General features: G+C 43.6%; 1 protein-coding gene across 1 annotated transcript in view; it reads left to right on the top strand.

The window, feature by feature from the left end:
- Positions 1–624: 624 nt before the first annotated feature.
- The window catches only part of UBAP1L (ubiquitin associated protein 1 like), a 53,430-nt gene continuing 28,219 nt past the window's right edge, over positions 625–25,835 (top strand). Inside the window, exons 1-4 of the mRNA XM_073618342.1 lie at positions 625–821; positions 6,658–7,389; positions 8,204–8,386; positions 12,542–12,643. Coding sequence (XP_073474443.1) covers positions 690–821; positions 6,658–7,389; positions 8,204–8,386; positions 12,542–12,643 — 1,149 coding nt within the window. The 5' untranslated portion in view covers positions 625–689. The remainder of the gene's footprint in view (positions 822–6,657; positions 7,390–8,203; positions 8,387–12,541; positions 12,644–25,835) is intronic.

Genomic DNA, 25,835 nt, shown 5'->3' with positions numbered 1-25,835 from the left:
CTGACCATCTTCAGTGTTATATCTGCAGTCTCCAATGATCCCCTTTATCATATCTGCACTCTTTGACCATCTCTTGTAACCTGTCTGCAGTCTCTGACCATCTCCTGTACTATGTCTGCAGTCTCTGACCATCTCTTGTATCCTGTCTGCAGTCTCTGACCATCTCTTGTAACCTGTCTGCAGTCTCTGACCATCTCCTGTACTATGTCTGCAGTCTCTGACCATCTCTTGTATCCTGTCTGCAGTCTCTGACCATCTCTTGTATCCTGTCTGCAGTCTCTGACCATCTCTTGTATCACGTCTGCAGTCTCTGGCCATCTCTTGTATCATGCCCATAGTCTTTGACCATCTCTTATTTAATGCCCATAGTCTTTAACTATATCCTGTTGTGTGTCTGCTGTCTCTGACACTGAATACTCATTGAATTCTATGTGTGGCCCTTTGGTGATGTCAGGGGCCGCACTTGAGGCTCCCTTATTAAGAAAGTTGACCACCACTGCCCTAGGATATGATGGAGTAAGAGGGGGCTTTTTTTTTTTTGTTGCTGTCATTTCATAAAAGAATGATGAAAAATACACAATCATGAACAGTCCAGTTATTACGCGATGAATAAGAATCATACCCTTCTACCAGAAGACATTAATTTATTTATCATTGTTTAGGCTTCACCCATTGGAATCCCCAGAGTAATGAGTTACCTGGATGACGTGCCCTTCAAATTCTATGACGGATTCATACCTCTCTCCTCTTCCAGCGATGGGACCCCTAACCTCTCAGATGTCAATGTCCCAGACTGCAGTGAGATATTGATGTGTACTCTGGTAAGTCAGAGAGGCATACAGCAGGTGTATTAATAGTGATGTATGGTACATTCTGCTGGATTGTGGCAACATGGTACACAATATAAGATCTATTTAATCAGGAATGATTAGATCCCTCAATGATTTTACACCCAATGTGCATGTATGGGGTAGTGTATGTCAGAAAAAATCCCCATACAGCCATGTGCATGACATAACCTACCCCTAATGAGATATCAAAGGAATCTCCAAAGGTTTTCTAGCTTGCCTCTATAACTCTGGTGCTCAACATGAGGGCCCTTTGGTATATGATGTGCGGCCCTCGGACCTCAGCAGTCTGTAGTGGGAACATTGGTTAGCGTAGTTGTCAACAGCCCCCGATTTGATGGGACATTCACGGAAATCAGACCTGTGTCCCAGTCTGAGCCTGTCCCAGGCTGAATCCCAAAAACTAGGCTTTGGCAGGGGCGGACTGGGCCGGGGGGTCTGATTCCCCATAAAAAGGCCACACCACTCTGCCGTCACCCATTGTGGTGCAAGCATGGTCGGATGGTTGGCAGAGGTGTCATCTCAGGCTGCACACATAGTAAGCTGGGTGGGCTGGGAGTCGGGACTGGGTGATGGAGAGAGAGGGAGGGATGTAACAGAAAACTTCAGCTAGCTATTGGCTGAGGAGGTAGCAGGAGGCGGGCTGCACCACGTCCCAGCCAATGGGTGTGCTTTCCATTACTGCCCGTGTTGTGGCATTGATCTGCTGTGGAAAGAAGCTGCATTAGTGATTGTGGTGATGAAGAACATAGTGCTAGAATCTTTCCCTCTCCCTCTTTCTTTCTTTCTTTCTTTCTTTCTTTTTCTTTCTCTTTCTCTCCCCCGTCTCCCTCTCTCTCCTTCCATCCCGCTTTCTCTTTCTTTTTTTCTCTCCCCCTCTCTCTTCTTTGCTTTCTTTTTTTCTCTCTCCCTCTCTCTTTGTTTTTTTCTCTCCAGCTCTCTCTTTCTCTTTCTTTTGTAATTGAAACTATGCCCATTGGTCGTTGCATTTTTTCACTCCTACTAGACCACACCCACAAATTAATGCCCCACCCCTAATTAAAATAATTCTCCGCCGACAGAAAAAGTGTCCCTTAACATTTTTTTGAGAATGTTGGCAACTATGGATTAGGGTAATAGTATTGATCTATACCAGCCTTATCTAACATGTTTCCAGTTTCCTATTGTCTTCTGCAGCCAACAATATATATTCTTCACCAGTGGCGGCTGGTGGTACATTTTTTTTTGGGACGGCGGCAAACAGTACACCCACAGCCACCCCCCCTCTGGTTGGTTGGGGTAACCCATACCCCCCCGTTCCGGTTGGTCGGGTCACCAGGAGCACCAGAGCACTTACCCCATCTATGGTGAGCAGCGCTTCAACCAGGCGACGGGCGGTGGCTTATCCTTCCCCTGCTCTCCTCCTCAGCATCACGGGCGGCTTCCGTCTCTTCCCTCCTCCTCTCTCAGCCACTCGTAAAGCTTCTCCTTTCGGTCAATTGGGAAACGGGTCTCAGAAGAATCAGTGTAAAAATAGCGCATATGCATTCGCTATTGTCACACAACTGGGTGGGCTCGGGGCGCAGCCTCTGGCTCTAATCACGTGCTTCAAAACCCCCCCCCCATTGGAATCCATGCATCCGGCGCCCTGCATGTAGATCAGGGGGCCGGATGCATGGATGGGTGGGCGGTGCCCGTGTGCCCCTAATGGACGGGCCGCCACTGCTGTCCACACTCTCTGACCCTCCACTCCTCTATTAGGTCTGCAGTCTCTGACAGTCTTCTCAATATATATATATTGAACATTATCTGGGGCCTTTTAGTGATGTCAGGCTCTGCATTTGAGGCCTCCTTTTAGCTCATACAACTACTGCTAAATAACGTGCAGTTGATGGGCTCCTATCTGTTTTGATCTTTTCTGTTACCCTCACAACTGTCTCATGATTGCATCGAAATTCACATCTAGTGGAAATTTGACTCCATGCATTTGTTTAAACATTAACCAACTTAAACCATGTTCTCTGCATGGGAACTTTCTAATTTTATACATATCCTTCCTCAATAGACATAAAAAACAATTAGCAATGACATAGCATAGGAACACTGCATCACACAAGCTTATTCAGTAAGGTGCTTATTCAGTAAGTCCAGTCTAATATCAATCAGTCAGAGAGCAGACTTCAGTAGAAAGATAAGTTGCTATGGATTATTGCACTTTCCACAGCAGTAAATTTACGTTGTTGGTCAGTAAAATAAAAAGTCTTAAATCTCACCCACATATACCAATGGAAAAAAGCCATTCATATATCCAGTAAAAAATCTTCCGTGTGTATCGAACATTGGGATAATGCACAAAAAATACTGAATAGATGGTATTTGACCCAATACAAATGATCAAAAATGTATCCCTCTACATCTGACATATGTTGGAGATGTAACGAACAGACAGGTAACCTTCTGTACATCTAATGGAGCTGTAAAAACTTGCAAAGCTTCTGGAACTCAATAGCATCATTTATAGCAGACCTTACGGGAAATCTAACCGAACTTACTCCGGCCACAGCCTTACTCGGCCTAAATTTGGACATATACCCTACAACATTTAGAACAATAGTAGTCCATACACTAATGGCGGCAAGGCTCACTATAACCAGCCTATGGAAATCCAGGGACACACCCAATTCATCGACAGCTATAGCCAGACTAAATATTCAAGCTCAGTACGAACTTATGCTTGCTTATAAAAACTACTCCACCATCACATTAAAAAAAAAGGGAATACCTGTCTATCCCATCCTAGAGCATCCAACTACTTAAAAGAGTGTAACTTGTAACTTATCCTTAAGTTTGAAGTACCTTTAAGCCATATATGTGCATATCTTTGATGTAGTCTAGCATCCTGGACCTACCTTTTCAATCTGATTTGCAAGTTTTGCTTCCGTTTTAATTTTTTGAACCCAACTATCTAGTTAATTTGGTGGCCTGTCCATGCCTACACTTTGAACCCATTAGAGGTAGACTGGTACAGGATATCACGCATTATATACTTACGCAAAACCTTTTTAAATCAATGTAACTAAGTTGGATATACATATGACTAAAGTAAATGACCATTTGTTTTGTTATTTAATAACTTTCAATAACATTGTTTAAAAAATAAAATCTCACCCACATATGTCTATTGGGAAAACATGGTATAACATGGGGAATCAAGCTTTTTTAGAGAAGGAGCTGACAAGAGAATAAGCAAACCCCGAGCCAGTCCAATGTAAGAACAATATATAGATTCCCCGGGAACCTGTGTTCCATATCAGTAGTTATATTTCTTTGTGGTAAATTAGAAGGTCTTGTATTCCCTCTAAAAACATTGCAACATTCACTTAACAGCAGTGTGCTTCATTTAGTACAGGGGTCTTCAAACTTTCCAAACAAAGGGACCATTCTTCAGATTTTTTGGAGGACTGGACTGTGGCCAGTAGGAGTAGAAAATGCCCCAGTGTCAATAAACAATGTTTGTGGTTAGTTGGAGGAGGAATAGTGCCCCATCATTGGAGTCAGTGGAAGGAATAGTGCCGTGTCAGTGGGAGGAATAGTGTCTTGTCACAGAGCACCGTACTCGAGAAGAGTCTGTCCACCATATACGCTTACTTTGTCTGGTACCAGCAAGATCCAAGACCCCTTTGCCCACCCAGTCACTTATTGGGACATTAGTGTAGGGTGGAAAACATCAGACTCTTTATTCAAACACAGGCACAAAGATATAAACTCAGGGGACAATGCACCCTCTTTGCATGATGACACAGGGCGGGGTAAACTTTACCTCCTCCAGTAACAAGAGACACACAGGTACATTCAACTTTTCAACAGTAGACCGCCTTTAGGAGTGGCTGCTGGAGAACCATGCCCCCCCCCCCCCCTCCCCTACCCTCTAGCCTCTAATAGCTAACAACAGTTTCATTAACATGTAAGTTAATCCACATAAGCATATACATCCCATAATACTTTGCTCCCAAGGCAGATAGAAACAATAGAACAATGGGATACAGCCATACCTCAAACGATCTAGTAAAAAGTCCACAACAGTCCATGAGGCTAAGCCCACACAACGCTCCAGCAGCTGGAAATGTGGAATTTATCTTCGTATTTTCTTGAGGGATATTGTTCAGAAATATTACTGTCCCAAGTGAAAAACCCCCCTCATTCTTTCATCACAAACCACACATATAAGACCCAGGATAACAGGGGCAATACGAAATGCTGAGTCCGGTGTGGTTGTACAGTGAGTCTGATTAGTGCAGATCAGACTGGGGTTCTCAGTCACCCTGTACTCCTAATAGACACAGGGTGACTTGCACATAGGAGGGGGCCGGGGGGAGCTGGACAAGGAGTTTCCAGGGCTCTCTAAGGTAAGCTGGGTTCCACAAGCCCCCTGCCCAAAGTGACTCCGTCACAGTGTTTCATCATTGGTGTCAGTGGGAGGAATAGTGCCTCATCATTGGTGTCAGTGGGAGGAATAGTGCCTCATCATTGGTGTCAGTGGGAGGAATAGTGCCCCATCATTGGCATCAGTGGGAGGAATAGTGCCCCATCATTGGTGTCAGTGGGACGAATAGTTACCCTATCAGTGTCAGTGGAAGGAATAGTGTTCACTTTGTTGGTGTCAGTGCGAAGAATAGTGTTCCAACATTTATATTAGTGAGAGGAATGGTGAACCATCATTAGTGTCAGTGGGAGGAATAGTGCCCCATTGTTGGAATCAATCAGGGGAATACCGCCCCATTGTTGGTGTCAGTGGGAGCAATAGTGCTCCATTGTTGGTGTCAGTGGGAGAAATAGTACCCCATCATTGGTGACGGTGGGAGGAATAGTGTTCCAACATTTACTGTATATCATTGTAAGGAATGGTGAACCATCATTGGTGTCAGTTGGAGGAATGGTGTCCTGGTGATGTCAGTGGCAGGAATAGTGCCCCATGAGTGGTGTCAGTGGGAGGAATGATGCCTTATCGTTGTTGTCAGTGTAATGGATAGTGCCTCATATCAGTGGGAGGAATAGTTCCCAAGGGCCAGATAAAGGCAATCAAAGGGCCACACTTTGGTGACCACTGATTTAGCATATAAGAAAATAAAACATCTGTTACCCCATCACAACCAATCAGATTCCATCATTCATTATTTTCAGTCTAGGCTTTCGAATTAATAAAGCGGAGTTCCACACAAAAATGGAACTTCCGCTTTTCGGAACCCTCCCCCCCTCCGGTGTCACATTTGGCACCTTTCAGGGGGGAGGGGGGTGCAGATACCTGTCTAAGACAGGTATTTGCACCCACTTCCGGCATAGACTCCCATGGGAGTCTATGCCTCTTCCCGTCCCCACTGTGCTGTCTCCTGGGAACACACAGCTCCCAGGAGAGAGCGGGGACCACTTGGGACGCGCAGCGTGACTCGCGCATGCGTAGTAGGAAACCGGGAAGTGAAGCCGTAATGCTTCACTTCCTGATTCCCTCACCTAGGATGGCGGCGGCAGCTGCCGAGAACCGAGCGGGTTCTCGGCGTCCCCTGCCGACATCGCTGGACCACGGGACAGGTAAGTGGCCATGTATTAAAAGTCAGCAGCTGCAGTATTTGTAGCTGCTGGCTTTTAATATTTTTTTTTTTTTGGCGGTGTGGGTGAACCCCCGCTTTAAAGGAGTCTTTTGAGTCTTCTGATTGATCAGAAGTATCCTCATGCACTTTCATAAGTGTCTAAGCTAAAGTAAAAAAAAAAGAAAAAAGAAAATTATTTTCTTAAGGTAAGTCATGCAATCCTTGTATTCTATCTTTCGCTGCAGCACGATTTCTCTGTAGAGAGGAAGGTCCTGGATTGGGTAGAAAAAATGTATGGTCGAAAAACCTCCACATCTAATATCCGGCCCACAGCTCCTTCATACTGGATGGTGCATGATGGAAAAGGAGTTCCTAAGACCAGACGTAACAGTCCCCAGAGACCTTCTGTGCCTATGCGGAGGAGTAGAAGCCTAAGCATACCTGATGTCCACGTTAGTCGCCCACGAAGCAGCCGGGGAGCAACAGAGAACACTGAAAAAAATGAAAGAATCTTTGAGGAAGATGGTTACTCTGAGGATGATGAATACTCTTCTTCAGAGGAAAGTGAGATAGATGCTCGGCAGAGAGAAGTCAGGTCTCGTTTGTGTAGAAGCCCTCAGCCACAGTGGACTCCTAGGCCCCGTACTTCTCCCCTCCTGCCAAGCCCTCCACCCAAATGCCGCTGCTCTCATACTGAATCTCCACCATCCCACGTTAAAAAGAGAATGTCCTTGACGCCTCCACATAGTTTTAGGAGTGAGGTGGAAGCAGCAAACAAGAGAATTACAGCACTGGTTCATCCCCATAAGGGAAGCTCTGAAGGTAGAGGATCTCCACAGGGCCAGCACCAGAGAAGCAACCGTTGTGGATGTGCTTTGAGCCCTACACCACCTCCAACTTCAACATGTTGCTGTCCGAAGAGACCACACAGCGCTGGTTCCATCCCACCAATACGCTGCCACAAGCCCACCAACATGGTAAGGTTTGATTGTTTACCACATGATGTAATAGGAAGCAGATTAACACATGCTAAAACTATAAGAAAACAAATTAAATACATATCATCATATCGGTAATAGACAATTTAGGATAAATATCCTCAAGTAGCAGATCTCAAAGTCTGCTGCTTGAGAATATTTCTCAGGAAATAAAAATTGATCAGATTATCTAGAAAGAAGGTCCATTAATAATATGAAACCAACATGGCATGGATTATTTATTTCAACAACTGGACATGTGAGGAACAAACAGAGGAAATCAATGTGGGAACATAATGGTGGTAAAACTTTATATCTGGGCAGCAAAGGCAAATAAATGTCAAACATAAGCTGGTCCATCACCTTCCACTAAAATATAAATTCTTGTTTATGGATTTGTTATTTATTATCTGTGAGCTTAACCTGTTCTGTTAAAATGCTCCTCTGTTGGAGGCTGGGTTCACACCATTGCGAATTCGCAACAGCAGGAGATTTTGACCAGCTCTCTATGGAGCTGGTTCACATATCTCTGCAGTGGGTCCGGTGCGTCTTTTGGTCCGTTTCAGGTCCGAATTCAGGCCAAAATTCGGGGTGAAATCAGACCTGAAACGGTGAACCAGGACACACCGGACCCCTGCTGTGAGCTGCATGCGGCTCATTTGTGAACCCAGCCTAAAGCTCCATTTTCTCTCCATATAGAAATCTAAATGTCTGCCTTTTAAAGCTCGCTGTGGTAAAACTTGACATTCTACAACATTATTATGTCACCAAAAAAACAATTGTCTTACAGGACCTTTTGCTTTTGTCCCTTCAGTCTTTGAGCCCATATTCCTGCCTTCCACCTACAAGACAAAATTACTCAGACTCCTCAGGGGATGTTCTTCAAGCTCTTAGCCAAGAAGAGCAAGATGTCATTGAGGCTGTGACTTCCATGGGATACCCTGTGCGCAGAGCTTTGATTGCACTCCAGAAAATGGGAGGACAAAGCCTAGAACAGGTAAGCTGATCCTCAGATTTATCCAAGTTTGCCTGAACATAACCTAAATTGGAGAAAAGTCATATAACTTATTCCAGAGATAACAGCCTAAAACCAAGGCAGAGAAGGGACATGCCATGCAGGCTCAAGAGTGTCATTATTAACCTTAGGTGGTCTCCACCTCAGAAGAATTTTCTCGGTGTCAAGTGAAGTCACGGAGCTTCGAACATTTGTAATCTCATCCCTTTTTCTCTTCTGTATTTTTTATAAATAAAATGTTGAATTAAGAATTTAAAAGAGTGAGGTCGTAGACTTTGAAGACCTCCATTTTGGGTCCCATTAGGACTAATAAAGTCTGTCATGGTGGTAACCCTATGACCCACTAGCAGACACCACAAGTGAACTAAACCTTGAGGCTGAAGGAAGTGATCTTCAAGAAAATACCAAGGAGGCCCTGGCTAAGGAGACTTTTTTTTTTTCCTCAAGATACTAATCAGGTACTGACAAGTAGAGAAGACAGGAGCAATAGCAGTTGTGGAAGGTTCCAGAATGGGAGTTCGAAGAAGCTATAGGGAATGAGGGGCAGCTGCAAGGATGTTCCGACCAACTGTGTAGTATATTAGGAGGAGGCAGTAGCACCTCACCATAGTGGTCTGTTGATCACTACTGAAGAAACCCTCATGTGGTAAAAGGAGCACTCTGAGGAACTCAAACTCCTAATTTACTGCAGTGTGTGTGGATGTCCTCATGGTGGCTGTGTTGGAGTGTATGAGTGTTGGCTCTGCGTATGTTGCATGACTTCTACTCTCATTAGGTTCTGCATCAGGCACCTCAAAACTCCCTTTCCACCATCAGATTTCTGCACATATGTCCAGCGGCCAAGGGAGGGAAGATGGAAAAATTGATACTCCTGCCAAAATCATTGCAGTAAATACAGCCACATAGGAAGAACAGTGTGGGTATCATCCAGGTCATGGAGCTTATGTTATTTTTTACCCTAGGTGAGGAGTGTGCGAATTGGCAAAGTAGCCTTGATGTACTCAGCTTTGCTGGGGAAGTTAATAAACAGAGGACTGCAAATGACAAGTGAAAATATCTTCTTTATATAGACCTTATTGTTTCTACAGTTACCAATCTAGACACTAAAGGTTTGCATGATGGAAAAATGGGTTTTGTTTCATTTTTGGATTAATTTGGTAAATACATAATTTTGTTTCATCATATTCATTATGTTAGAATAATTCATTTTGTATATTTGGATTTGTTTCGTATATTCGTTGTTTAAAATCAATTCGTTGTTTCGAACGTTATTTCGGAATATTGGCTATATTCATTCTAACGCGTTAATTCATTATTTCGGGAGATCACTTATGTATCTGAGTTATTCCTGCTAGTTCAAACTACAAAGAGAAATGGAAAAAGCTGATTGAACTGGAGTCGTGTGCATCTAATGCCCCGTACACACGGTCGGATTTTCCGATGGAAAATGTCCGATCGGAGCGTGTTGTCGGAAATTCCGACCGTGTGTGGGCTCCATCGGACATTTTCCATCGGATTTTCCGACACACAAAGTTTGAGAGCAGGATATAAAATCTTCCGACAACAAAATCCGTTGTCGGAAATTCCAATTGTGTGTACACAAATCCGACGGACAAAGTGCCACGCCTGCTCAGAATAAATAAAGAGATGAAAGCTATTGGCCACTGCCCCGTTTATAGTCCCGACGTACGTGTTTTACGTCACCGCGTTTAGAGCGATCGGATTTTCCGACAACTTTGTGTGACCGTGTGTATGCAAGACAAGTTTGAGCCAACATCTGTTGGAAAAAATCCTAGGATTTTGTTGTCGGAATGTCCGATCAATGTCCGACCGTGTGTTTACGGGGCATAAAAGTAACAAATGGAACAAAATTAATTTTGTATTCTTTTGTTATGTTGGGTTGGATGGAGGGATCCACCTCCATCCAACCCAAAGACAATAAGTAGGAATCATCTTATTTCACTTTTATACCTTACTGTATTTATTGCAATATGCTTCCATTTCATATGAACGGCATTTTTTATAGTAAGGAAAAATGTTAATGCAATAAGAATTGGCTGATTATCGAAGAGTCAAAGACTACTGCGTGCTCTAATAAAATTAATCAACCCAAATTAATATGTACAGTGCCTTGAAAAAGTATTCATACCTCTTGAAATTTTCCACATTTTGTTATGTTACAACCAAAAACATAAATGTATTTTATTGGGATTTTATGTGATAGACCAACACAAAGTGGCAACTAATTGTGAAGTGGAAGGAAAATGATAAATGGTTTTCAGAATGTTTTACAAATAATAATGTGAAAAGTGTGGGGGGGCATTTGTATGGCGCCCCCCGGAGTCAATACTTTGTAGAACCGCCTCTTTCTGCAATAACAGCTGCAAGTCTTTTTGGGGATGTCTCTACCAGCTTTGCACATCTAGAGAGGGACATTTTTGCCCATTCTTCTATGCAAAATATCTCAAGCTCTGTCAGATTGGATGGAGAGGGCCTGTGAACAGCAATTTTCAAGTCTTGCCACAGATTCTCAATTGGATTTAGGTCTGGACTTTGACTGGGCCATTCTAACACAGATTCTCCCATCTGAGCTGTGGATCTCTGCAGCTCCTCCAGAGTTACCATGGGCCTCTTGGCTGCTTCTCTGATGAATGCTCTCCTTGTCCAGCCTGTCTGTTTAGGTGGACGGCCATGTCTTGGTAGGTTTGCAGTTGTATCATACTCTTTACATTTTCAGATGATGGAATGAACAGTGCTCCATGAGAAAGTTTTTTTATAACCTAACCCTGCTTTAAACTTCTCCCAAAACTTTATCCCCGACCTGTCGGATGTGTTCCTTGGCCTTAATGATGCTGTTTACTAATTAGGTGACTTCTGAAGCCAATTGGTTCCACTAGAGTTTAGTTAGGGGTATCAGAGTAAAGGGGGCTGAATACAAATGCACGTCACACTATTCAGATATTTATTCGTAAAAATGTTTGAAAACCATTTATCATTTTCCTTCCACTTCACAATTATGTGCCACTTTGTGTTGGTCTATCACATAAATCCCAATAAAATACATTTACGTTTTTGGTTGTAACATGACAAAATAGGGAAAATGTCAAGGGATATGAATACTTTTTCAAGGCACCGTATATCAGTCTGTATATACAGAGAAAGAAAGAATCATTTTATAGTGCAGTTGGTCAGTACTGAAAGCAAAGGCCAATCATTTCCTAAGAAAAGGTTTAAAAAATTGGGTCTGTCTCTAAAAATTTGACATCAGTACAGAATATCTCCAATATTTATACAAAGATCCTTCCTCTGGATGGCGGTACGGTAATTCCCACCATTGGCAAACTGTGGTTTACTTTGTGTACTGACAGACGACCTCCCTGCAGTAGCCTTTATTATTCAAAGATGTCATCACCGTTGTCTCAGCCCACCATAAGGCAGATATGAATAATGGACACACAGATCTAATGCAGCCAAAGAGTTAATGCAACTGAAACAAACAGTTTTAATCAATTCCTGGCTTTGTGCACTGGTTCAAATCATTTTGTGGAGTGGGGAGCCAGGCCTTCTTGTCCAACATCAGTGCCTGACCTCACAAATGCGCTTCTGGAAGAATGGTCAAACATTCCCATAGACACACTCCTAAACCTTGTGGACGGCCTTCCCAGAAGAGTTGAAGCTGTTATAGCTGTAAAGGGTGGGCCAACTCAATATTGAACCCTACGGACTAAGACTGGGATGCCATTAAAGTTCATGTGCGTGTAAAGGCAGGCGTCCTAATACTTTTGGTAATATAGTGTATTTCCTATACCATCTAATCCAAGGATACCGAGCTTTATAAGATTGCTGGTAGGTGCCCTTCCCATAAGTGCAATGCGGTTTGAATCAGGTCAATAGTGTCTGGGAGTGATGGAATAACAGTGGTCTTCCAGTGCGCCGCCATTAAGACGTGAGTAAGCACTAGTCTAGTATGAGATGGGACTGAATCTATTCCCAGGTTTAATATGGATTTTTGGGCTTTTTTTTTAAACCATCCACCTAGGAAAAACATCTCATCAGCTTTATTCCATGTGCAATGCTCATTTTTCTCCATACAGACCAGTATCTTCTCATTGCAGTTTTTTCTGTCACTTACAACAGGTCTTGGGTTATCTGGGAGCCACAGATCGACTTTGTAAACTTGGATATGAGGAGGCGCTGGTGGAAGAGGCCATGGAGATGTTCCAAAACTCGGAGATAAAGGTAGATTTATTTAGAAAAATTCTGATAATTAAATTTTTTTAAAATACAAAGTAGGCCCGTTCAGCTTAAAGCGGAAGTAAACCCATCCATTTAACCATTTCAAATAAGTTACATTTCCGGCACGTGCCGGGAATGTAACCCTCCCATTGGTTGTGCTCTCAACCAGACTGCCAAACCATCCAATGGCTGGTGTCATAACTGATCACATGTGCAGCATGGCAGTTGTAGATTAAACAAAGTCCAAGATGGCAGCTTCCTTGGCTGAAAACGATAGGAAGGTTTACTTCCACTTTAATTACAGGCTGTTATTGCCATCTTTGCCATTCTGTGATTAGTGACTAAGATGACAACAGAACTTTTTTTTTTACGAGTAACTGAAAGAAATGAAGCTAAGTAGACATTAAAGTAGAACTATAGGCAGAACTTTTTTTTTTTTTTCATTTTGGATAGCGTAAGGGAGGGTTATAACCCCTGTCTGATTCCCCCCCCCCCCCCACCATCTGTGCCCCATTGGGGAGATTTACCTTTACTTCCTGTCCCATAGCCAAACAGGAAGTGTGAGGAAATCCCTGCAAATTAAGGTAAACCCTTAGGGACCCCCCAAGCTCATCAGAACTATGGTGTCCCTATTGGAATATTTCGCCTCTATTACTTCTCCAGGGGACAACCTAAAATGTGGGATTTTCTTTTACTTTCACTTTCAATGATAATGGTAAACAGGACAAATAGAGAGGGGGAATCTCCCCAATGGGGGGAGGCACAGACAGCAATAAAAACTGACAGGGGCTCTAATCCCTCTCTGCTTTATCCAAAACGGAAAATAAAAGTTTTGCCTTTATTTATACTTTAAAACTGAACTCCATGTATGATATTAATTCAATGCATTCATTGGTCCAGCTTGGCACAATGTAAATATGCATATATCATACCTGAGGGACCTTTGGGGAAGCTGATAATCACTTTAGTAGTCGGCGCTACTACAGTAATTGCAATAATCATCCAGGTCGAACGTTTTGATTGGACAAGGTGGTCATCTCCCCGCCCCCCCTCTCCATCTTGTCCAACCAGAGAACGCGTTGTGTTCATTGAAAAACAGAAATACAAGGCATTCTGTGAATTGCAGCCACCCCCTGTGGTCAGTATGCAGTGGAACAGTGGACCCAGAAGATCACGGTAATCACTGTAGTAGTGCCAACTACTACAGTCATTGCCAGCTTTCAGGTATAAGAGATGCATACTTACATTAGTTCAAGCTGGATGTAATTATGCAATAAAAATCATACCTGGAGTTCAGCTTTAACATGCTGAATGTTCACATTTACTTTTATTGCTACGCTCACTAGCATACATTTTCATGTGTGATAACCCTACTTGAGCTGGATTCACACTGTCGCAGTGCATCAACGTTACGTGTTGCATAAACATTGTGAATTCTTTTGAATGGGCTGCTTAATGTGCCAAATTGCACCAAATATGGTGCATGTGCTATTTTTTTCCCATAAAAGCTTCATTGAAGAATCAGAAGGATGCAACGTCAATGTGAAACAATTCCAATGTACCAAGTGTCAAATATGGTTGGTGTGACATAGAAGATCTAACCAGAGCAATACACAAAATCCAGTTGAAATGCAGGTGATGCATCAAAGCAGGGGTCAGGTCCTAGGGAAAAAAAAAAGATTCCCCCCACCTCAAAATTATATAAATATATAATACGTACTCCTTTTTTAACAAATAAAGTGCAACATTTATTGTAAAGTGCCAGCCTTTCGAAATCCACGTGCATTAAACAAATAAATATAGAACAGATGCAACAACAAAATAATTAAACCTGTATGCTATACTAACAAAAACAAACACCACAATGTGTGACAATGGTTCCCTCGCAGGGAATTTCTAAAACAAGTTACAATGACTGGGCGCCCCTTCTACACTATGTCTCTATGCAGGGCCTTTCTGAGGTCTGGGGGCCTCTCCATGTTTCTATGCAGGCTCTGATATGTGGGGCCCCTCCTGCCCCAAGGTGTCCGCACACATGTGTTGGTCTGTGCAGAAGAGTGAGGCGGGGAGAGCCGAGTGTGCCGGCCCGGGGCCCCTCTCCTTAGGCTGCCTGTATTGATTGTGCAAAGTGGGGCCCGGGCCTAGGGCCGCTCACTCCTCAGTGCCCATGAATGCAGCCTGATCAGTGCCCATCAAATGCAGCCTTACCAGCGTCCATCAAATGCAGCCTAATCAGTGCTCATCAAATACAGCCTAAATAGTGCCCATCAAATACAGCCTGATCAGTGCCCATCAAATGCAGCCTTACCAGTGTCCAGCAATGCAGCCTCACCAGTGCCCATCAATGCGGACTCACCAGTGCCCATCAATGCGGACTCACCAGTGCCCATCAATGCAGCCTTACCAGTGCCCATCAGTGCAGCCTGACCAGTGCCCATCAGTGCAGCCTGACCAGTGCCCATTAATGCAGCTTGACCAGTACCCTTCAAAGCAGCCTCACCAGTGCCCATCAATGCAGCCTCACCAGTGCCCATCAATGCAGCCTCACCAGTGCCCATCAATGCAGCCTTACCAGTGCCCATCAATGCAGCCTTACCAGTGCCCATCAGTGCAGCCTCACCAGTGCCCATCGGTGCTGCCTCACCAGTGCCCATCAATGCAGCCTGACCAGTGCCCATTAATGCAGCTTGACCAGTACCCTTCAAAGCAGCCTCACCAGTGCCCATCAATGCAACTTGATCAGTACTCTTCAATGCAGCCTCACCAGTGCCCATCAAGAAAAAAAAAAAACATTATTATTCTCTATGGAGACAGTTCACATCTCTTCCTGAAGCTAAATGCCTGAAAGTTCCGGAGCTTTTTATGTAGCTCAGATTGGGCAGATTTGCATGTTTTTGGCTTGTTTTTATTCCCATAGAAATAAATGGAAACACGCCATATTAATAATAATATAATAATAAAAATTAAACGCCCAAACCCAAACAAGAAAACACATTAATAATAATAATAATAATAATAATTTATATCATTTATTTATTTTTTAAGAGTTAGGGGTTAAGGTTAGGGGTTAGTTATTTATTTATTGTTACATACTATTAAGTTATTGTATTTATTTCTGATTATTTTTCTTGATTTGTGCATTTATCTTTACATTTATTTATTAATTTATTATTATTAGTAGCATTAGTAGTTATTAACACCCTAACCCTAACAAAATTTAAAAAAATAAAACAATAAATAACCCTAACCCCAACCCTTAATCCTAACCTTAACGCTAACCCCTTACCCTAACAACAACAAAAAAAAATAATGAATAAATAATAATAAAAAGAGAAATAAAAGCTGATGGAAAAAGCTATAAAAAGCTGAAAAACCTAGCAACAAATGATGCAACAGATGATAGTTTTCTCTATTGGCTAATAGAAAAAGCACCAAAGCTCAAAAACGCTGCAAAAAAGCTCAAATCGCACCAAAAACGCACATAAAAACTCACAAATAAGGCTGGAAAAACACTCAAAGACGTTCTGGTGTGAATGCAGCCTAATGGCTTCATCAGAAGGATTGCTCCTAGCGAGGGACGTAGGTTGGTTCAACTAAGAAAATGCTGAAGTAACTCTAAAGCAGGCTAAAGCAGGAAAGTGCTGATGGAGAAATCCTTACCGCAGCACTATTGTGTTCTGCCGGTGGGGAGCAAGGGGAGCTTTCCCGGCAGAACACAGTGCTCACTGCTGGCGGCTATAGCTGACAGCAGTCATCGCATGCAAAAAAAAATACCACAGGCTGGTGGTACTGAAGTCAATCAATGGATCAGCTTCAGTACCACCAGCCTGCCCATAGATGGCTCGAATCTTGTTCAGTCCTTGCTGCAATGCCCGAGATTCAATCCATGTATGGCCAGCTTAAGCTGATATGAGGAGGGACAAAAAGAAAGATAAGAGGAGAAAGAAGAAAAAAAAGGGAGGGGGGGGGGAATAGGGGGAGCATAGAATAGTCAGGATAGGGGGACTGGGAAGGAGGGAGGAGGGAAATGCGGCATTTCATTACTGAAATAGGCCACCAGGAGCGCTGTTTTTTGTAACACAGGCAGTACAGCACACTTATGTGACCATCCATTGTGGTTAATCATAGAGATCATAGGGCGCACCAATATGCTATGATTAAGCCCTTTTTGGGCGAAACATGTCAGAATGAGGCTCGGTCTGTGTTTTATGGTTACGCGATAGTTTACATTCTTGGGGTTTTTCGGGATGTGCAAAGAGAGATCACACAAACACTTGTAGGTAAAAATCAAACTGTATATCACCTTTAATTAAGTATTAACAGATAAAGATAACAAATGCAATAATATTGCAAAATGGAACAAGAATACATAGCTATAGATGCCTTTCACCAAGGAGTCCCCCCCCCCCCCCCCCGTCTTTACGGCTTGGCACGGTGATCAAACCAGACCTGTGCATAATGCAGCTCTGGTCAGAGACTAGTTTATTCCAATTTTGGCTGTGGTACAGTGAGGGAAAAAGTATTTGCTCCCCTGCTGATTTTGTACGTTTGCCCACTGACAAAAGAAACGATCAGTCTACAATTTTAACGGTCGGTTTATTTTAACAGAGAGAGACAGAATAACAACAAAAATATACAGAAAAACGCATTTCAAAAAAGTTATAAATTGATTCGCATTTTAATGAGTGAAAGAAGAATCTGACCCCTTCTTAAAACATGACTTAGTACTTGGTGGCGAAACCCTTGTTGGCAATATCAGAGGTCAGACGTTTCTTGTAGTTGTCCACCAGGTTTGCACACATCTCAGAAGGGATTTTTTTCCCACTCCTCTTTGCAGATCCTCTCCAAGTCATTAAGGTTCGAGGCTGACGTTTAGTAACTCGAACCTTCAGCTCCCTCCACATATTTTCTATGGGATTAATGTTTGGAGACTGACTAAGCCACTCCAGGACCTTAATGTGCTTCTTCTTGACCCACTCCTTTGTTGCCTTGGCCGTGTGTTTTGGGTCATTTTCATGCTGGAATACCCATCCACGACCCATTTTCAATGCCCTGGCTGAGGGAAGGAGGTTCTCACCCAAGATTTGGCAGTACATGGCCCCGTACATCATAACTTTGATGCGGTGAAGTTGTCCTGTCCCCTTAGCAGAAAAACGCCCCCAAAGCATAATGTTTCCACCTCCATGTTTGACGGTGGGGATGGTGTTCTTGTGGTCATAAGCAGCATTCCTCCTCCTCCAAACAGTTGAGTTGATGTCAAAGAGCTCAATTTTGGTCTCATCTGACGACAACACTTTCACCCAGTTCTCCTCTGAATCATTCAGGTGTTCATTAGCAAACTTCAGACAGGACTGTACATGTGCTTTCTTGAGCAGGGGGACCTTGCGGGCACTGCAGGATTTCAGTCCTTCACGGCGTAGTATGTTACCAATTGTTTTCTTGGTGACTATGGTCCCAGCTGCCTTGAGATCATTGACAAGATTTTCCCGTGTAGTTCTGGGATGATTCCTCACCGTTCTCACGATCATTGAAACTCCACGAGGTGAGATCTTGTATGGATCCCCAGACCGAGGGAGATTGACAGTTATTTTGTGTTTCTTCCATTTGCGAGTAATCGCACCAACTGTTGTCACCCTCTCACCAAGCTGCTTGGCGATGGTCTTGTAGCCCATTCCAGCCTTGTGTAGGTCTACAATCTTGTCCCCGACATCCTTGGACAGCTCTTTGGTGTTGGCCCATGGTGGAGAGATTGGAATCTGATTGATTGCTTCTGTGGACAGGTGTCTTTTATATAGCTAACAAGCTGAGATTAGGAGCACTCCCTTTAGGAGTGCTCCAAATCTCAGCTCGTTACCTGTATAGAAGACACCTGGGAGCCAGATATCTTGCTGATTTATAGGGGATCAAATACTAATTTCACTCATTAAAATGCAAATCAATTAATAACTTTTTTGAAATACGTTTTTTTTTTTGAATATTTTTGTTGTTATTTTGTCTCTCACTGTTAAAATAAACCGACCATTAAAATTATAGACTGATTATTTCTTTGTGAGTGGGCAAATGTACAAAATCAGCAGGGGAGCAAATACTTTTTCCCTCCTCACTGTATATAAGGGACTTGTGGGTAAGTAACGAATAATTGTAACCCTTTGGAAAGTGGTATTGCCCTTAAAGGAAGATGGCACACATTCCTGAGGGGACTTGGTCATTTGGTCAGTTGGTAATGGCATTTCTATAGTATGAAGTCGTCTAAGGTAACCAGGCTTAGAATGCATTCTTATGTATTGGTGAGCCAATAATAATAAGGAAATACGAAATTCCTCCATCAGTCTGCAAGGACCCTGCTGTGATTTCGTGAAGGTTGATGTCATTGAAGTGTGTTTGTAGTTATGTTCATTCTATTTGGGGAGTATTTATGGGTTGCATTGGCCGTAGGGTTGCTGCCTTTTCTTCAAGCCAAACCCGAACACTTTAGCGGCCTGGGACACCATTGTGTGCCCTGCGGAGAGTAGTAATGAGGTGCACATAGCGTGCCGCAGCAAAACATGGGTGTGGCCAAATTGCTCTTGCTGACATCATCACCCTGCACCCCAGTGATGCCGAACCTGCCCCCCTGCCCCCCAGACAGCTGCCCACAGCTCCTGGACGGCAACAGATTTGTGTGACTATCTTGGTGACTTGGGGAGCCACAACCCGGTGTGAATAATGTGTCTGGGATTCAGTCTGTCTGAAACCCGGACACATGATTCAAAACCCGGACTGTCCGGGTGAATCCAGGTGACAACCCTAATTGGCCGGCACTTGAAACCACAGAGATGGGTGGATTGCGGGCTTTGGGCAGCAGTTCCCTCTTGAACAGAGGGGTTGATTTACTAAAACTGGAGGGTGCAAAATCTAGTGCAGCTCTCCATAGAAACCAATCCGCTTCCAGGGCCCCCCCGCCTCCCTCCCGCCAGATCACCCTGATCAGTGCTCTCTGCCATTGGCTGATTGGGACTCATTCGGCTGCTGGTTTTCCAGCATGCACGTCCAACAGATGGCTTCTGTCGGACAGACCGACATACACACGGGCCAAATGTCAGACTCTTTTATTTGAACCAGCTGCTGTCCCCCAACATTTGGCCAAGTGTGTACGGGCTTTACAGTTCCATAGTTAAAGCGATATTAAACCCCAAACAAATTTTTTTTTAAATATATTGCAGCTCACCAATCATTAGATGCAGTGGCTCCATTAGTTTTCCTTTTTTTTTTAGGCTTTTACCGTCTGTTTTCACCTGGTGATCTGGCCGGTAACACCCCTCCTGTATTAGAGCCCCCCCCCCCCCCATTCTGGATGAAGGAGCACAGGGGGCACATTTGAACAGCAACACTGTCAAGCTGGGCGGAGGGGGAGTGTTCAATGTACTAGCAGATTTAAATACACTAACAAACTGAAGCGAAACTCCAGCTTACTTTTCGGTTTACACAAGCAGTTACAGCAACAGTTTTTTTTTTTCCCTTTTGGGATAAAGTTTATAAATGAATGAATAAAAGCTGATCGTTGCAAGCACCCCTGTCAATGGTAAATGGTTTGTCTCTGCAGTGTTAATCGCTATATTTGCGGGAGAGCTTGTTCTGTTGACTTACTGGCCAGATCACCAGGTGAAAATAAAGCACCTAAAAAAACAAAACAAATGCAGCCATCACATATAAGAATTGGTAAGCTGCAATATAATAAATGTAATAAATAAAAATATATAATAAATGTTTCCTTTTGGGTTTAATATCACTTTAAGACCCCCTGCTAAGCCCCATGGTCGGCTGTAACAATATTGTGCGCAGTATTTTCTAGGCGTCTTGTCAACATCTTCCTTTCTCATAAGCTACAAATTTAATCTTATATTTATTTCTTTTGATTTGCACTCTAGTAACCTTCCTCAGTCATGTCATTTATTTTTTTATTACGTCTCTATGCTCACTTATGTTTTTTATTTGTATACTAGCAATCCTTATAGGGGAATATCCCTCCACCCCCCCACTATGGAACTGGGATACGTCTTTATAAGCATTCTGTACAACTATGTTTTATTTATTTATTTATTTATTGTATTTATTTATTGTTTACGCTTGCATGTTAGGTCATTTTTTTTCATTGTTGCCATCATTTTTCTGCTATTCTTGTAAAGGTCGTTTTTTTTTGTTTTTGTTTTGTTTTTTTAAATAACAAACATGTTATACTTGCCACCTCTGTGCAAGGGTTTTGCACAGAGTGGCCCCAAATCTCCTTTTCTGCGGTCCCCCGCGGCGCTCCTGGCTCCTCCTCTTCTCAACAGTGTTAGTTTTGGCAGCCAATTTCGATTTCGTTTTAGTCTTAGTCTTAGGACTAAAATGGCATTTTAGTTTTAGTCCCATTTTAGTCTTCTGCAATTGTTCTAGTTTTAGTCGTATTTAGTCGACTAAATCGCCAGTACATTTTAGTCGACTAAAACTCATTTTAGTCATCTAAAATCTAATGGGTGTAATTAAATTGTAATGCATTAGTTAGCATTTCTCTACAATTTCCAAACTCATTATACACTGCTGGAGTGAAAAATCTCATATATTATTTAAGGTAGTGAGGCATGAACATGCACTACAGACCAGTGTTAATTTTGAAGTCAAAGTTCAATTTAGTTTTAGTCTTATGCCCCGTACACACGATCGGAAGTTCCGCCAGCAAAAGTCCGATGAGAGATTTTGGTCGGAAAATACGACCGTGTGTACGCTCCATCGGACTTCTGCTGGCGGAATTTCGGCCAGCAAAAGATTGAGAGCAGGTTCCCAATTTTTCGGTCGGAAAAAGTTCCGGTTGGAAATTCCGATCGTCTGTACAAATTCCGACACGCAAAATTCGGAAACAATTCGACGCATGCTCGGAAGCATTGAACTTCATTTTTTCGGCTCGTCGTAGTGTTGTACATCACCGCGTTCTTGACGGTCGAAAGTTCAGAGAACTTTTGTGTGACCGTGTGTATGCAAGCCAAGCTTGAGCGGAATTCCGTCGGAAAAATCATCCAAGTTTTTTCCGACGGAAAATCCGCTCGCTTGTATGGGGCATAAGTCTTTCGACTAAAATGCCATTTTAGTTTTAGTCCCATTTTAGTCATCTCAATGGTTTTAGTTTTAGTCGTATTTTAGTCGACTAAAATACTTTTCATTTAGTCGACTAAAATGTTTTAGTCGTTTTAGTCGACAAAATTAACACTGCTTCTCAAGTGCCCCCACAAAGAGGCGCTTTCCATGGGGCCACTCGTGCGGGCACGCTACCGAGTCCTGCTGCTGCGTCCATTGACACAGACAGCAGGACTCGGCCACGCCCCCCCGGCTCCCGTGTCACTGGATTTGATTGACAGCAGGGGGAGCCAATGGCTCCTGCTGCTATCAATCAATCTATCCAATGAGGACAGAGACAGTGGCTGGAGCTCCTGTGCCCGCCGCCCCCGTTACTGGAACGATCGGGTTTAGGTAAGAAGAAGGGGGGGAGGGGGGCGGGAGAGAGGAGAAATTCCATTTCCGAGCTCGGAACAGAGGTGGGAAGGGGTACCTTTCAAAATCGGGTACCTGCCCCTCCCCCCGCTTCACAAAAGTGGCAATTGTTTAAGAGGAGCGGGGAACGAGTCCTTAAAGTGGAACTTCCCCTTTTGCGCACTTTCCCCCAAAAAAGGGTAAAAACTCCAGTTTTGCTGCACTTTCAACGCGCTTTTAAGGCGCTTTGAAAGCGCTGCCCATTCATTCCAATGCGCAGAGCATTTTGGGAGCCCTAAATACAGCGCTCTCAATCCGCCCCAAAGATGCTGCTTGCAGGACTTTTCGGAATGTCCCGCAAGCGCACCGCCCCGGTGTGAAAAGACACACTGCAATAAATGGGAGGCGGTTTTCTGGCGCTTTGCAGAGACTAATTCTAGCGCTAAAACACCTGAAAACTGCCCCAATGTGAAAGGGGTCTTAAAAAGTCGAATATGATACAATTACATATATATGAAATATATATTTTTAAAAAACGGTCCATTTCAGTTTCGGTTTTCGGCCAAGTGCATCCTGCATTTTCAGTTTTGGTCCAGAATTTTCATTTGGGTGCACCACTAATAAAGTCACTCCCATACAGAGTCATTCTGAACACAAACAGCTGTTTCTTCAGAATAGCAAAAGGTCGGAATCTGCTAAAAAGTTTGTTAAATTCTCTGCAATGTTTTCTGCTTTATCCTGGTTCTCCTTCTACCTATCTCAGCGCACTTTCAGTGTCACTTACAACTCCATCTCCCCCCGCTCCTCTTCCTGTTGGGGTACCCCAAGGCTCCGTCCTTGGGCCCCTCCTATTCTCGCTATATATATATATATATATATATATATATATATATATATATATATATATATATATATATATATATGGATTTCCTGAGCCAGTTGATAACCTCCCATGGCTTCCAATTCCACCTCTACGCCGATGACACACAGATCTATCTCTCCACTCCTCAACTCACCCCCTCGTTCTCCTCACGGATCTCAAACTTACTGAATGACATATCGGTATGGATGTCACACCACTTTCTCAAACTCAATCTTTCTAAAACTGAGCTTGTTATATTCTCCCCCCCCCCTATGACTTCACCATTAATATCAACAACACAACCATTGGTCCCTCCACACATGTCAGGTTCCTGGGTGTAATCCTTGACTCTGACCTCTCCTTCATCCCCCCATATCCAATCACTGGCTAAATCCTGCCGCCTTAACCTCCGCAACATCTCCAGAATACGACCCTTCCTGACTAATGACACCACAAAGCAACTTATTCACTCCTTGATTATTTCTCGCCTTGACCACTGCAACTCTCTCCTTAATGGCCTACCCTTAAGCAGGTTATCCCCCCTTCAGTCTCTTATGAATGCTGCTGCTAGACTAATACACATCACTAATCGATCCGTGACTGCTGCCCCTCTCTGCCAATCCCTTCACTGGCTTCCCCTTCCACTGTATTAAATTCAAAATGCTAACTACTACATACAAGGCCATCCGCAACATCGCCCCCATCTAAATCGCCAACCTCATCTGCAGATATCGCCCAAATCGTCCCCTCCGCTCCTCCCAGGACCTCCTGCTCTCTAGCTCCCTTGTTACCTCCTCTCATGCTCGCCTTCAGGACTTCTTCAGAGCCTCTCCCATCCTCTGGAATTCCCTGCCCCCAGTATGTCCGATCAGCCCCTAACCTGTCCACCTTTAGGAGATCCCTGAAAACGCACTTATTCAGGGAAGCCTATCCCACACCCACATAACAACTGTCCCCGAGCCACCCCCATCAAATCATTCCCCCCACCTATTACCTTTTGTACCACCACCCCCTCCCTTTAGAATGTAAGCTCTACGAGCCGGGCCCTCCTGTCCCTTCTGTATTGAACTGTACTGTAATTGTGCTGCCCCCCCTATACATTGTAAAGCTCTGCGTAAACTGTTGGCGCTATATAAATCGTGTATAATATTAATAAAACTAGATCACCCAGAGGGGAGTGTTTTTTTTTTCGCAACAAAACTGGAGTTATGCCGCGTACACACAATCGGACAATCCGACAACAAAATCCATGGATTTTTTCAGACGGATGTTGGCTCAAACTTGTCTTACATACACACGGTCACACAAAGTTGGTCGGAAATTCCGAATGTCAAGAACGCGGTGACGTACAACACGTATGTCGAGCCGAGAAAAATGAAGTCCAATAGCCAGTGCGGCTCTTCCTGCTTGATTCCGAGCATGCGTGGCACTTTGTGCGTCGGAATTGTGTACACACGATCGAAATTTGCGCGAACGAATTTTGTTGTCGGAAAATTTGAGAACCAGATCTAAAATTCTGTGCGATGGAAATTCCAATGGAAACTGTCCGGTGGAGCCTACACACGGTCGGAATTTCTGATAACAATCTCCGATCGCACATTTTATGTCGGAAAGTTTGAGCGTGTGTACGGGGCATTACTCTCTCACCTCCTGACTAAAGTTCCAGTTTGAGTTCTATGGGCCGCAGTGTGGGGAGATGTGGTGGATAGCGTTGAGATGTGCTGAGCAAAAGTGCTGCGTGTCGTAATGTATTTCAGCGCACACCACCTCACTAGCCTGATAGAAAATAAAGCTTTTTGCTTTGTAATGTGTTGGGACCGCGCCGGGCAAGGCTGTCCGGCGAGGTCCCAAAGCACCTGGTGTGAATGGGGCCCCCCCCAATGCATTTCATTCAGGGGCTTACATCTACTTTAAGCATCTTTCCAGATGTTGGGAATGTAGCCCAGGCCAGGAAGCCACGGATGTTCTAACATGTGAATGAATATACCATGCATGGATGTGTATATAACATTCCTTTTATACATTATAAAGACCCGTCTTCCAGATACAAAATTCCCTTACAGCTTGGTTGTTCTGTGCTACGCCGGCCGAGCTAGGACTGATTTCTATGCTGGGAAAATTGTTCATTTCCTGTTTGCACGAAGCCAAATCAGAGATCAGACAGAGACTGTGAGAAAGGCCACGTCCCACTCCTAAGGGTGCAGACTGGTCCTCGTCACAGGGTCAGAGACAAATTGTGCCTCTCTATGGATCTTTTTTATCTTGTTTTCGCATGCAGTTAACTCACAGCATTCTATATGTAGCGCTACCCCCATAGGAGTCTTTCCCAAGATTAGTGCAGAGGTAGCCAGGCACACAGCAACAATTCACTCACTCTAGCTCACTAATCACTATAGCTTCCAACTGTCCCTGATTTCGAGGGACTGTCCCTGATTTGGAGCAATGTCCCTCTGTCCCTCATTCCTCCTCATTTATCCCTCATTTTGGTCTGATCCATATAGTTGTATATAAAATTCACTTTTTATCCTTTAAAAAGTGTTTCCCAGTGCTAAACCTTTCATCCAATTTGTAAATTGCTGCATTTGGAAATTTTAAAAGCCAATATAAAGAAATAGTAGTGGTTAAAAAAAAAGCCCTTGTGCATTTAATTAACCTTTTTTTTGGTTAATTCTCCTTTAAGGGGGACGTGGCAGGGGGCGTGTCCTTTGCCTACATACGTTTGCTAGTAGGTGTCCCTCATTCCCATCTCAAAATGTTGGGAGGTATGAATCAGTCTAGAGCAAGGGTGTCAAACTCAATTTCCTTTGCGGGCCGCATCAGCCTTATGGTTGCCCTCAAAGGGCCAGTTGT

This window comes from Aquarana catesbeiana, linkage group LG03 (assembly GCF_042186555.1).
Source record: "Aquarana catesbeiana isolate 2022-GZ linkage group LG03, ASM4218655v1, whole genome shotgun sequence".
Taxonomy (NCBI): domain Eukaryota; kingdom Metazoa; phylum Chordata; class Amphibia; order Anura; family Ranidae; genus Aquarana; species Aquarana catesbeiana.
The sequence above is the reverse complement of the archived record's forward strand: the minus strand, read 5'-3'. Positions and strand labels throughout refer to the sequence as shown.